This window comes from Canis aureus, chromosome 4, assembly GCF_053574225.1.
Source record: "Canis aureus isolate CA01 chromosome 4, VMU_Caureus_v.1.0, whole genome shotgun sequence".
NCBI lineage: Eukaryota > Metazoa > Chordata > Mammalia > Carnivora > Canidae > Canis > Canis aureus.
Window position 1 is genome coordinate 51,067,670 of NC_135614.1, and position 14,429 is coordinate 51,082,098.

A 14,429-nucleotide genomic window follows, 5' to 3' on the forward strand; every position below is an offset into this window, starting at 1 on the left:
ATTCTGTGCTTCATATCTCTCTACATAGGTGGAAGGCAATATGATAATGACCCAGCAGATTATCCCAATCTTGAAAGGGAATAAAGAAAGAATATAATATGTCTTATTTCCCCTCTCTATTCTCAAGTTGCTAGCAACTGGCTTGGTGTTTCTAGAACAGGGCCAGGCTCATCCTTCTGTTCTCAGCTGAGGCAACGCTTCCTCCAGAATGATAATCCCTCCAGACTGTGTTAGGTACTCTTGCATGGCTCTTCTTTAGCCACTATACATCTCTATCCAGAGTCTTTATCACAGTGAATTGTCATAGTTCATTGGTTTGTCTTTCTTCCTGTTCAGCAAAAAGCTTGTGAGGGAAGAAGCGATACTGATGTCACTCACTAACATATTCCCAGCATTCTACAAAGGATATGGAACATTTAACAAGCTCTTACGGTACGAGTAATTCAGTGAATATGTAGGTACTCAATAAATGGGTGCCAGATGAAAAAAAAAAAAAAAAAGAACAAATAATGTAATCAGCATAAATATATTTATTGTCTTGACTAATGAAATTTTGGCCAATTTTGTTTGTAGATAATTTGCCAAGAACATCATACCTCCTATGAAAAAGAAAAGCCACATTGAATGTATCAATAGGTGGGGAAATTCATTCTTAGGGACATAGTAATGAGGGCTTAGACCTTTAAAATAACAAGGAAACTATTAGGCAGCCCCGGTGGTGCAGCGGTTTAGCGCCGCCTGCGGCCCCGGGGTATGATCCTGGAGACCCAGGATTGAGTCCCACATCGGGTTCCCTGCATGGAGCCTGCTTCTCCCTCTGCCTGTGTCTCTGCTTCTCTGTGTGTGTGTGTGTCTCTATGAATAAATAAATAAAAATCTTAAAAAAAAAAAGATGTTGAGAAATTTAAAAATAAAATAACAAGGAAACTATCAAACATCCAAAAAGTGATGTAGGTCCAAACTTGATCTAACATGCAGAATAAGCATACCCTAGACACATAATAATTTATGAAACATGAGGATAAGAGTAACTCTCTAATGTCAATACTGCATACCAGATAAAAAGCAATAAGGAAAGGTACCATATAAGCAGGAAAGAAGCTGTGTGGATAATTTCTTCTCAAAATCTAAAAAAAAAACCAAAAAAACAAACAAAACAAAAACAAACAAACAAACCAAAACCCAAACCCTAGTATCTAGTTCTAAATGCCTTAAAACCAGAAAATTATTAGTCTACCAAGCATTTCTGAGGATTTAGTTTTAGATATCTCTTTGGGTTTGAGTGCTAGATTTAAAACTCCTGAACTTCTTTGCCGTTATTATATCAAATTTCAAGGTCAAAATCAAAGTGATAAACTCTTTCCCATGTTCATTCTAAATAGTTTCTTATGAAAAGCAATGAGGACATTAAAATATAACTTAGAATCACATAAAACATCTAAGCACTTAATTTTATTTCAACCTAACCACACTGGTTTCCTTTTTCAATGTCCAACTTACTCAAATGACGTTATTTTGATTACAACTGAATAGGCGTTTTTAAATGTCATGGTATTTGAAAGAAAAAAATGGCCTAGCAATCATAATATACCATTGCGTTGTATAAATTGCAAATGTGTAATTTATGTTTGTTCCTCTACATTATATAAGGCAAATTGCCAAGGTTTGACATGAATAAATAAAATGTAAATGTTCCATGAATCATTTATATTTATTTTTGATACCTACAAGGCTTGTATTGTTAGGTTTGCTTATTTTGGTTTTTATTTTTATTTTTATGCTTTGACCTAGCCTTTCAGAAACAAAATCCTGCTTTTCATTGCCTTAAAATGTTTTAAGTGAAGCCAGGTTTAGAAATAAAACTTTTCATAAGAAAAAGTCAGCTCACAAGAAAAAAGTACTTAGAGATGATTTAAATGCATATTTTTATCCAGCTTCCCAAAGGACCTGCTCATTATATGTTACTATTTTAGAATTGTAGAAGATAGCTTATATGAAGACCTGAGATCTTAAATTCCATCTTATTAATAAATTATACCTTTAAAATAATAGACAAAGGAAATGCTAACTCTATGCTTTCTCCGAGGATTTGAAATCAGATTCCTTTCAGTAATACATATTTCAAAAGAACTGAAGTTGAAGTAAGGAAGTTGGTCTTTCCTTTTAATCTCAACATCAGATCAATGAACATATTCAAAATCATTTGAGTTATTTTTTATCTTATTTTTCATGAATTTCTCTTTTCATTTTTACTGCATTTCTGAAAGGAAAGTGTTAAACTGAATTATGATAAATATGAATTATTCTTTATTTATAGATGCATGGTAAGATAATATGTGATCATTGGGCAATATGTTGATCATGTACCTATTAAATACAGATAGCTTATAGCGTAATCACTTGTTACTACAAACATAAACTAATTCTTAAAATATTTTTAAAAAAATTATTTTCAAGTGTTTTAGACTGAGTCTTAAGGCTAGCATACTTTTACTATAAAATGTATATTTTTGTGGCCTTTCAAAACATATATATAAATACAATAGATCAAAAAAAATTGGTCAAGGGAAGAATTTTAGGAACGACCTCATATTCTGAAAATGTTTTATCTTGTGGTGTGCACTCTTTTATACATCAGCCTTTGTGGAATTGTTGGAGATGGGATAGGATAGCCTCTGCCTCTGTAAATCTGTGTATATCGTGACATCTGGAATTGAACCCTAGTTTTTCTAGCAACTAGTAACTAACATTTTACCTCTCTATTTTTGATTCATAAGCAGAGGTAATTGGTCTGGATCACTGGATAGCAAACTTGGTTTCTTTTGTTGTTGTTTTTAATGAGAACTAATTTAAGAAAAAAAAACTTTATGCACTATGGGAACAGCCTTATCTTATTCCTTGGAGAAAATATAGATACTCAAACAAATTTCTTAGTATATCAAAAGAGAAGTTTCAACAAGAAGCTATCATCTTTTTAACCAATAAATGCCTGGGTATTTGAGAGTAAAACACACATAGCTTTGCAATTTTTATCATTAAAGTTAAACTAGGATTAGCTGAACTTCATGTGGTTCTGTGATTTGGAAAAGGTCACAAGAATTGATTATAAAGACATTTTTAATTCAAAGTGTCGGGAGTACTCAATTTTACAAAACAAGATTTTCTTCTTTTCAAGAACTACTATTTGGAATTTGCATTGACATAAAAATGTATATTTGTCAATCATTCCTATAATCCATTAAAAAATGTCTGCAGCTGAACTATGAAAATTTACTGTTGTGAAAATTTACTCATATGTGAAATTGAAATTTGGGGGCATATTTATGACCCTTGAATTATTAAAGCCATCATTTGTTTGTTTTTCAAAAACTCCTTTGAAAACTAGAGCTTAGCCACAGCAAATCTAAACTGAATTTTACAGGTATTCATCACTTATTATAAGTCTTGGAATAAAAACACTTTAGGATACATGTGTTTAATATACAAATGTGAACATGAGAATGTTTTCATTTCAGTCAAAAACCTGGCTTATGACTCAGCATTCATAGAACCTAATATTTACATCTTGCCTTGAAATAAAGCAGCAAGCAGATTTCTAACAAAAATTGTCCATTCTATAGGAGTCCCTGTTTATTTCCCTCAGACTCTGAAGCCTCATAGGAACTTTTTTTTTCACCTTATTCTCCCTAGTTGGTATAAGTAAACCTGCTCAAAGGAAATATCTAAAGGCTGAGAAGAATTTTCTCATCTCTTCTGAGAGCTTGGAATCCACTAGTACCAGTGAGGATGATAAAAGAAGAATGCAAGAAGTTAAGAGCAAAGATAAATGAAAGATTGTTGCTTTTTTTTCCCTACAAAATTGGAACAGAAGTTGGCCTTGGAACCAGAATTAAGTAACTTATGTTCACATAATAGTATTTTTTGGACTATTTAGTTGTTTGTGATCACTGTTAGGCTGCCTTTTCCTATAGTGATGAGAAACATTAGAAAAGTAAACAATTACCAATACAATCTCAGCTTCCAAGGGTTCAGTTGCTTTTGATATTGTAACTGGGGGTGAGGCTGCATTCTGTGCCCTCCTTTTGGCCTTCTGTGTCTGAAGATTGGTAAAATAGTTGACAGCCGCAAACTCAATAAGAGCGGAGAAGACGAAAGCAAAGCAAACAGCTATAAACCAATCCATGGCAGTTGCATATGACACTTTTGGCAAGGAGTGCCGGGCACTGATGCTTAATGTGGTCATGGTTAAAACAGTGGTGATCCCTACAATGAAAAAGAATGAGAAATGCAGCATTGGCATTTGGAATCCAATAACAACAAATGAGAATGTGTCAATGGATTAAACACTCTGCAAATATAATTTTTGTTATTGTTTTATAATTATTCACAATTCTTATCATAGGTTTTATCGTTTTGTATCCTTCGATATTTAGTGCGGTGATGTGTACACCGTAGTTGTTCAAGAAATATTTTCTGATTTGATTTAGCCTAACTATTGTAAAGTTTAACTCACAAATAATTCTAATCGTTTACTTATTAAGAAAACTTACAACAAATTATTATCACATCAGTACTAAAACCTTGAATTCTTGGTCAATTTGAATAGCTGATAATACCTATCATCATATTTAAGAAGTCTATCTGGTATGAATAGTAAACGTAATATTAGGTTCTTCAATTTAAAAAAAATTCTAGCTTGGTTTTAAGGTAAAATATTTACTCATGAGAAAATAATTTCATCAGTCACTAGCAGTTTAATGTCTTATATAATAGTTGGAGAATATATGTAATTTGAAGATGGTCAACATCATTATATAGGTATTCTTTTATAATTTGCAGGATGAGATCTATTTTAATATAGTAAATTAAAAAGTCAAAATTCCTCTACGATTTCAATTTGACTCAGATCTTCCCTGTGAACCTCTCTAATTGTATAATCATTAAAACCCCCCAAAATTGGATTTTGTTATTGATGATATTTTCTGTTACAGCTCTTTTTCTAATGTCATTTTTTCCATCAAAACTAATAGCAATTCTACATATCATAAATGCAACTCAATATTTAGTTTGAAACATGGGAAATTGGTCATATGTAACTATTTTTAGACCTAGAAAAATGGCACTTTCTTATAGTTCAACCTAATAAAAGCAAGACATAATTTATATTTGGGGTTCAATATCTTAGCCTTTCTTTTTATGGATTTATATGTTGGTTTTTACTTTTCTGCTTTTCCTTAGTTATGAAAAAGCAAATTGAGATTTTAAAAAAGAAAAAAAATACTCCTAAATAGTCACAGGAATCCAGCCAGAATTCTTGCCAAGACAAATTTTTTGTGGATGTACCACATAGCTTGGGATAATATAAGAGCCATTTTATATCATACTCATGATAGGAGTCTATTTTCTTTGTGAATTAAAAAAGTGCACTAGTGTGAAGATTCCCCTAAAATATACAAGCAGTAAGAGCTATAGGATGAATGGAGATATAGAAAAGAGTGAAGCATACCAAAGACAGTTCTTGCCGGGACAGACTCCTTATTAATCCAGAAGGACACCTGGGAAAGAATGACTGTCATAATGCAAGGAGTGTATATCTGTATCATGAAGTAGCCCATCTTCCTTTGCAAGTGGAAATAAACTGTCATTATTACGTATTCACCTGTTGGAAAACACGTATATCAATATTATTGCTGTTGACAGTGTGCAAAAAGAAAGCAACTGGAAATAAATCGTGCAGATCTTTAAATTAACATGGGCTGGAAGAAAACAAGTAAAGGCATATTTCACTGTATGACAAAGATACTTGATCAAGCAGAGGATAGATACATCAGGTCATTGTTTCCAGTTGGTTTCTTTGTGTTATATACACACAAAACTACTTATTTCAAGGTTACACAAATCTTTATATGTACATAGTTGCAAAATCAATTTTAAAGAAAACTACTCATCACTTCAAAACAGCAAGCATAGCTGAGGATGGCTAATGCAGAGAAGAAAGAACTAGATATTTTGAAAATGTGCACTGGAGTCACCTTGCTGGATTATATTCTGGAACTGGTCTAATTCTTACCTGTGTTAGATTTAATTGTTTCACTAGATACTGTTTGTCCAATCAGATCATACTGGAGGAGACTTGAAGATTCTTCTGGGACTTCGACTGAGTAAAGTGGTCCTTTCTTCCATGTATATATGATTTCACTTTTGGGGTAAGCATCTGAATTTTTTAAACAAATGAAATATAGCAGTGAATCTGACTAGTTGTGTTTTTTTTTTCAAAGCATATTTCGTCCATATAAAAAAGGTATGACCATAAACTTTCTTTAATGTTTTTCTTTAATCTGAGTGATTTACACCTCTGACTATTTACAAGATTGACAGACAGGATTAAATAAATCTATTCCTGGAGTCACATTGAGACTATCATGTAATATTTCTCTTTTGTTTCCTGATCTCTGACTACAATCAAATAATTATATATATTTGATTATAGTCAGAATATATATAAATATATATATATATATTTGATGGTAGTCAGAATATATATATATATATATATATATATATATATATATATTCTACCCTTATTTATTTATTTACATTTATTTATTTCCTTCAGAGAAATAGAGAAGGGGGTGGGAAGAGGAGCAGAAGGAGAGGGAGAAAAGCAGACAACCGCCCTACTAATGTGGGGCTCTATCCCAGGACCCTGAGATCATGACCTGAGCTGAAAACCAGAGTTGAACATTTAATAAATTAAGCCACACAGGTGTCCCAATAATTATACATTTTGAATGCATTATTTGACTCTCAGAAGCTTTTTGTAACTTACAACTCCCAAACTTGAGTGGACAAGCATGCCCATCCATAGGAAAGTTAACCAGCCTCATAGGACAGTCAGCATTGATGGTAAGCCTAGGGACATTGAAATAAATGGTTCTGAGTTAGTATACTAGACAAATCATTTGGGTTAGAGGAAGTTGAATTGGGGAAGTCTCACCTCATGGTATATAAAATGGTTCCATTCTGCATTATTCTGAAGAGTTTATTAGGGGTTGTCATATTGTGTGCAATTGATTTTTTGCCATTCCTGAAAAAAGTGTCAGGTGTCCAGATTTTACTGACCATCAGGTTATTCAAACTCAAAATCTCAGTTGGTCCCCCAAACTTTAACCTCTCATCAGTCCAAGTCTGGCGGAAGAAAACGTCCATTGTATACTCCTAAGAGAAAATAAAATATTCATGCAAGCTGGGGAGATAATTTATTAAGAATAATTCATTCACCAGCTTATATATCCAATCCTAAAACTTAAGAAATAAAGCATTTTTTCATGATAATAACCTATCAGAGAAACTATGATTTCAGTAAACTATTTTTCTCAAACTTACAATTTGCAATATTATTGTAAAAGATAGTGCTGTGTTGCACAAACCTTCTTCCTGTACCTTGGCTCTCTTCAACAATCTTCCTCTTTCCTATCAGTCATCCACCTTTCTATCTATTGACCTATTAATTTCCCCTCCATTAATTTAGAAGAAAAATATGAAAAGATTTACAGTCCTAGTATTGTACTGGCCTTCCTCTCATCACTTAAGTCTAACCATTCCCCTCAATGCCTTGTTCACTTTCAGAGGTGTTGCTGAGCACCATGGTACTATTTAGTAAACTTTTAAGGATAGATAAACTTCACTGGATAAGTATACTCTAGCTGCACATCACAATTATTTTATATTGTTTTCAGAGAATATAAAAGCAAATGTTACCATGATTACCCAGAGCATCATAATTACAATTCTGAGTTTTAATTTGTGGCTTTTATTAAATAACATTAGAAATCTTAAGAATTATGGTAAGAGCCATTGCAAAAGACAATGATAAATAATACCTTGTAAGTATATCAAAATATTGCTAACAATTGCTTTGCCTACTTTATGTGTTCCTGTATGAGACTTATTACTACTAGTTGTGATTAGATTTTCAAAATATAATTTGACACACAGTGTATCCATATAATAAAGAGCCAGGCTATCTCAAGTCTCCACTGTACAAATATTCTTTAAAAATGACACACATGCATAAAATGAAGTGCCAAGTGTTCCCCAGACTTCCATAATATAGTATAGTATAGCTGTGGTTATTTATACTTGAGGTTAGTCAGTACTCAGTGAAAAATATGATAGTAAAATAATTGAAGATTCTGGATACTGCTGACTCTCCTTTCTTTCAAGTCTTAATACATTTATCTCTTAAAGTCCTCCTTCCTCTTCTTCACTTCCTTGGGTTTTTTTTTTTTTTCCTTACTTTTCCCCTAACTTCTCCTTTCCCTTTCTCTGATATGCCTTCATTTTTTTTTCTCCCTTCTTGCTTCTTTCTTTTCTTGTCAACTTAAAAAGCAGAATATAAAAAAGTCTTCAATAACCATTTATCCAGAGCTACACTTCTCTAATAAACTTTAATGATTGAACTATTTAAAGTTATGTTTATTTCAATTTTAGTTTTTATATTTTACTTTTAGGGAGGAAATGGTACCTGAGAACTGTGAAAAAATACCGTGATACACTTCGTTCTAGAAGACTAGTTCAGATTTTCATTGCCACTTACTATAAATACTCTCTTACGAATCCTACAGCCATCTGTACCTGGAACAGAGTTCCCAGAACACCTACTGGTCCATTTGCAACACAAAAGGTACAATGCACTAGCTTTTTCAAATGATGCCCTTCCTTATTTTAATAAAATATACTAAAAATAATGTGTTACAGAAAATAGCTATATTTTAAGTTTCACAGATACCCTCAATATACTCTTACATGATGTATCATCTTTGTTGGTTTTCCTTTTTTCTATTCTAAAAATTTACCAGTACTTCATTAAGATAGAGAAAATCTTATCTTTGTAGAAAAGAATTGATGCATGATATGTGGTCAAAAGAGAACATATAATCTTAGAAAGTGCCTCAGGTCAAAGTGTTCAAGCAGAGCCCTTAGTGAAATGTGAAGGGGGTTAAGCCAGTAATCTACATTAATGACCATGCCCTCCCAGCATGGGCACACATATTGCATTAGGATGCTGGAGCCAAGCTTGGTAACAATGTCCAAGATTGTTAGTTCTAGGACTCTATTCTCAAGCCAATCAGTAAAATTACCCTCCTCACTCAGGGCTCGCTTACCATCTCCACGTCTGACACAGGCCCAAAACTGGTCACATAAATGTCTGTTTTGACTTCAGTAACAGCACCTGAAATTAGCCCAGAAGAATAAGAATAATTATCATCACTGATTTTAAGGGGACTGTTCGTAATGACCCTCCCACAAAGTCCTTTGTCATGGTCAGAATCTGCAATCCATCCTTAAGTAATCCAGTAGCAAGAGCCCTTGGGTTTTTCAACTCTGAAAACTCATACCAGTCGCATTACTGTAAAAATTTTCTGGTCAATTTGGAAAATTGAAGGAATGAAGGGAAAGTAAGTGTTCTTATAAAAATTATAACAATAACTAGCACATCTTGATAGCTTTAATAGGACGAACACTTAGAAAAGTGCTTTACATGGAGAATCTCATTCTATGCTCACACAAATCTATGAGGCAAGTACTGTTCATATACCCACACTACAGCTGAGGAAGCTGAGGCTTAGAGGGTTCAAATAACATGCATAGAAGGTCACAGGCAGAAGGAGGGACAGAGACTGGATGGGAACACATGGCATTTCCCAGTACCCCTGCACCCTACCACTCCGCTATCCTTATGAAGCCTCTGGGTCTTGGAACAGCAGGAAGGGGGAAGGAGAGTACAGATGTTTGGTCTAGTAAGGATGCTTCCTCTCACCTCCAAATCCTGGCCGCAGCCGATTGTCATAGCCTTCAAGCAAGTTGTCCAGGATCCGACTGATGTTTTTGGAGTAGAAGTTTCCTTCATCTTCAAGTTTCCCTAGGGTATTTTCTACCCTGTGAGGAGATAATCAATGAACCCCACTCCCAGCCTCAAAGGGAATGGTCTGTTCAATCTTCCCTCATCTACCCCACCACAAATACATGCCACACCATCCAGGCTTCTTCTATGATTTGGTTTAGAAGTTACCCAGTGAGTGTGTGCTTTCACTTTCCTCTGCACTAAAAGGAAAAATCAGAAAAAATCTTACTCACCATAGAATAATATATAGCAAGGGCAGAGGCGAAGCCATCCTGCAGTGCACTGCAACGTCCAGTTCACCCTCCTCCTAGGTTCTCCTCCCTCTTAACAAGCTCCCCTTTGCCAATCAACTAGAGTAATCATCCAGACCCCTCATATCTCTTTTCCCTGTTTGCATCCAGCCAGTAATCTGTAGATGAAGAGGTTGCCAGCAAAACTTTGAAGGTTCCCTTTACTCTCTTGTTCTTGCTTCTGTCTTCTCGTGTGGAACAAGGTGGCTTGTGGTCTTAGACTACATCCTGATGGACACTCAGCCTCCTCTGGTAGACTCAATTGGGAAATGAGAGTCTGAAGAGACAATGTATGGTCGGAGAGCAGTGACAATAATCGAATAAGGCACTAGGGGAGATTAGAAGGAAGATATCCACAGCTAGTTTTGGCATGGAATTAGCAGGGCCCTGTGAGAAAATCTGGAAAGCAGTGGCATCTTGCTGATTGAGATTATGTTCCAAAGGGCTCAGCATTTATTATTTCTCTGGTTCACAGAAGGATTCCTACACAGCTCTTATTGCTCAAAAAGACTAAAGTCTAACAATATTGAGATCTTTTTGGATTCTTTTTCTGATTTATTTTTTTCCCTCTTTCTAATTTCATTAGCATTATTGCATCAGACATACCTTTCCTCTGCACTTAAAAATTGTCCCTTATTATTCTTTGAAAAGCATTTACATACACTAAAACAACACCTGGCTGTCTTGCTATTGAATTGATGTTTTTTGTTTGTTTGTTTAAGTACATTGCTGATCCTTTCTAAGATATTACATCTCAAGCTAAGACGTAAATGGGTCCTACCACTATCTTTAGAAACTTGGCCAGTTTCATGGATGCTGCCTCTAAGAGACAATGTCCAGAAATAGCTGACTAAGGTTCCCCAAGTAGAAATACTGTAAGAATCGAGGATCCATGGACATGGTTCATGATGCTGTTGCTGAACTAGCTCACGAGGCTTGCCACAGGTCAAAAGCAAAATATTTGAACCCAAGAAATAGCATTCTCTGCCTAGTTTGGTAGATGGAAGTTGGAATAAAGGAAGTCACTTTAAGTTTTAAAATTTTGATCTTTAAATAAATAATTTAAAATAGCAATAAGGAAAAGCATTGTGAATATCTCTCTCTATAGATAAATATGCTATCTATCTAATTTTTAAGATTTTATTTATTTATTCATGAGAGACAGAGAGAGAAAGGCAGAGACACAGGCAGAGGGAGAAGCAGGCTTCCTGCAGGGCACCTGATGTGGGGACTCAATCCCCAGGACTTCGGGATCACATCCTGAGCCGAGGGCAGATGGTCAACCACTGAGCCACCAGGGCCTCCCTCTATTTATCTATAAATTCAGGAACATAAGAAAGAAGCAAGTGTCTCACATGACCATCCCTCTGCCATATCTACACAATATTCACCCAGTTCACAGTCTGTATCTTCAGAATCTAAATTCTACAAAGGTAATGGTTACTACTGCAGACATATAGCACAGTCTTAAGAGTCATTTCTGAGGACATGACATCAATTATTTGAGGAACATTTCAATAAGTTGGTTATGACTTAAAAAAACAATAGAAAAAGGGAAAACTGCAAGATTTCTGTGAAGTAGTTTTTTAAGATTACAGAATCTCACCGTTACATGGAATTTTCTGGTTATTCATCAAAACCCCCAGTTCCTTCCAATATTCCTGGTAAGTGGTATTCAGCATCTGTTTTCTTACATTGTTTTACTTGTGTGAATCCGAAACCTGCACCCTTGTCCTAGCTCTCACCTTTGAAACCATACACAATAATTTGTTGGGAAAAAAACCACGTGGTAGCTATTTAAACAAATATATATCTAAATATATCTATGTATCCATCATGTCCTCTCAAATTTAAGCTAAACATTCCTAGAATCTTCCCTTGTTCATTACGGGACCTGGTTTCCATATCTCTTTTTATTCTTTTCACTCTAAACTTACTCTTACTGATGACTACAACACATTTCAACTTCCAATGATTGTACAGTTACAGTCGAAACCCTATCGGTATATATGATGCTATGAAATAATTCTCTGTTCATGTTTACTACAACTTACTATTTTTATTCAAGCATAGGATTTGTATTGATCCCTGTAAACTTGCATAATTTTTTTCTATCAATATGTTTATCATCCATCTCTGATTTCTATCATCAGAGAGAAAACTTAGATGTTTAAGACCGGATTTTTTTCATATAGTAAAAAAAAAAAATTATAGGTGAGATTGTACATGTATATACCTACGCCTATAGAATGGGAATGATTTTCTCATTAAAATTACTTATTTAAAAGAAACAAATAGTAATTAAGTCACCTTTGTCTCTAAAGAGACTACTCCTTGTACCATCACCAACAACAAGGTTTCTGTGTATAAAATAATTTATACTGACTCAAGGATGATTAGAGAAAATTATTGTACAGAAAAAGCAAACTTGGCACCAAACACTAAGTACTACTTTCCATGATATAAAAAGCTATTAATGTTTTCATGTATAGAAAGGGCTAGAACCAAAAGATTCTGGTATTCATGTTAAGTACTGTCCACCTTGTAGGAGCATGAAACATTTTCTCCTGTCTCTTAGAAACTATTATGGAGAACAAGTCAGTCTAAAAATAATAAATGAAATTTAAGACTATATCAGTGAAAATTAACATAATGCTAATAGTAACTAACAGATATTTAACATTTACCATGGGCCTAGAGCTGTGTTATGAACTCCATATATTCCAACTCATTCATTGCTAACACAAAAATCTGTGAAGTATCTATAATTGAGTCCATTTTGTAAATCAGCAAGAATGTAACTTGCCTAATCTCACGGCTAAAAAAAGGGCAGAATCAGAATTCAGAACTAAGTATAAGCTAAGGTCATTGGACAAAACACAGTGAAAAATAAGTTTCCATTTTACTAAAGAAATAATTTCCAACTGTGGTATTTATTCAAAGATGGAACAAGTACCATAAAGGTAAATGAGTTACCTGTTAATAAAGTATAGCATGGAAAACCATGGGTAGGTTTCATGCATGTATGTTTCAGGAGGAAATTACGTAACCCCTAAGAATATTCAGTAGGAGATGGAGGTTATTTGGGGTCATCATGAGGAAGAGCTGTTTGGTAGAGATCTCAAGTGAATATTTGGATTCATAGATTCTGCTATGGAGTTTCTCTGGAGTGTGGTGAGAAAGGGGATTTAAAGAGGTTCTTTGTGGTAAAGTGTATCTTGGAGGTACACTGGAAGAGAAGGATGGAGAGGTACTACTAGGTTGTACTAAAGGAAGAAGAAAAAGTGGTAGAATATGTAATAATAGTTAATATTTATTGAACACTTACTATGTCAATCATGTACATTGATATTATCTCTAATTTGTAGAACTGGCTTGCAAGCTAGCAATTTTCATCTTATTTTACAAAAGGATAAAGTGAGGCTCAGAAAATGTATGTAACTACCCTAATGTCCCAGAGCTAGTTATTATCTCTGATTCCAAAGTTTACACTTTTATATTTGATGCTTACATATGATATCTCTGACTCTGTTTTCTAAAGTTGGGGCTCTTAAGCTCTCTGGGCCAACAATATTTTTTATATTGTTAAGGGATACCTGACCTCTCTGTGGGCACTGTAGAAAATTCCCATGCAATACTGTTTGGGAATCCAGTGCAATAAGAATAAAATTGCTCTGGGAGACAAAGGACAATAAAGGGATAATCCTCTGGTCACCAGCTTTAAATTGTTCTGGCTTGGTTACCAATAGAATGTTCAACACATTATAGGGCATGGAAATACAGTCAGGCAAAATCAATTTCAAATTTTAAAATACAAATATGGAGGGACCAAAAGTCACGTCCAAAAGATTACAGGTCTATGAATTCATGACTTATGCCTGTTCAACCAGTATCACTTCAATTTAATGTTTATTTATTAAGTGCCTGATGACAAGCCCTTGATGCTGAGGATATAAACATTTTACAAAATAATGCTCACTGTAGAATGTTCATATTCTAGATGTTAATATCAACATAATAGAACTGATAAGATACTGGGTGCTAAAGGTATATAGTTAATTATTAACCATGTGCTATGGGAACAGAGTAAAAAGGCAACTGTGGTGGAAGGGGTGCCAGTGATTATTTCATGAAAGGCACAGCATTTGAAATGAGCTTGAGAAGTTGAATAAACTTTTGGTAGATTAGAAAAGGCCATTTCAAGCTGTATGATGAACTCAGACATGTGGCAA

General features: G+C 34.3%; 1 protein-coding gene across 3 annotated transcripts in view; it reads right to left on the reverse strand.

The window, feature by feature from the left end:
- GABRA6 (gamma-aminobutyric acid type A receptor subunit alpha6) overlaps window positions 1-14,429 on the reverse strand; it is a 39,228-nt gene that overhangs the window by 12,522 nt on the left and 12,277 nt on the right. Inside the window, exons 1-8 of one of the 3 annotated variants that reach the window (XM_077895627.1) lie at window positions 10,141-10,719; window positions 9,824-9,942; window positions 9,168-9,235; window positions 6,998-7,218; window positions 6,830-6,912; window positions 6,071-6,214; window positions 5,507-5,659; window positions 4,004-4,263 (exon numbers count right to left, since the gene is read on the reverse strand). In XM_077895627.1, the coding sequence (XP_077751753.1) occupies window positions 4,004-4,263; window positions 5,507-5,659; window positions 6,071-6,214; window positions 6,830-6,912; window positions 6,998-7,218; window positions 9,168-9,235; window positions 9,824-9,942; window positions 10,141-10,178 (1,086 nt within the window). In that variant the 5' untranslated portion in view covers window positions 10,179-10,719. Of the gene's footprint in view, window positions 1-4,003; window positions 4,264-5,506; window positions 5,660-6,070; window positions 6,215-6,829; window positions 6,913-6,997; window positions 7,219-9,167; window positions 9,236-9,823; window positions 9,943-10,140; window positions 10,720-14,429 lie in introns of those variants that run through there. The other 2 variants (XM_077895626.1, XM_077895628.1) reach the window with 2 other exon arrangements.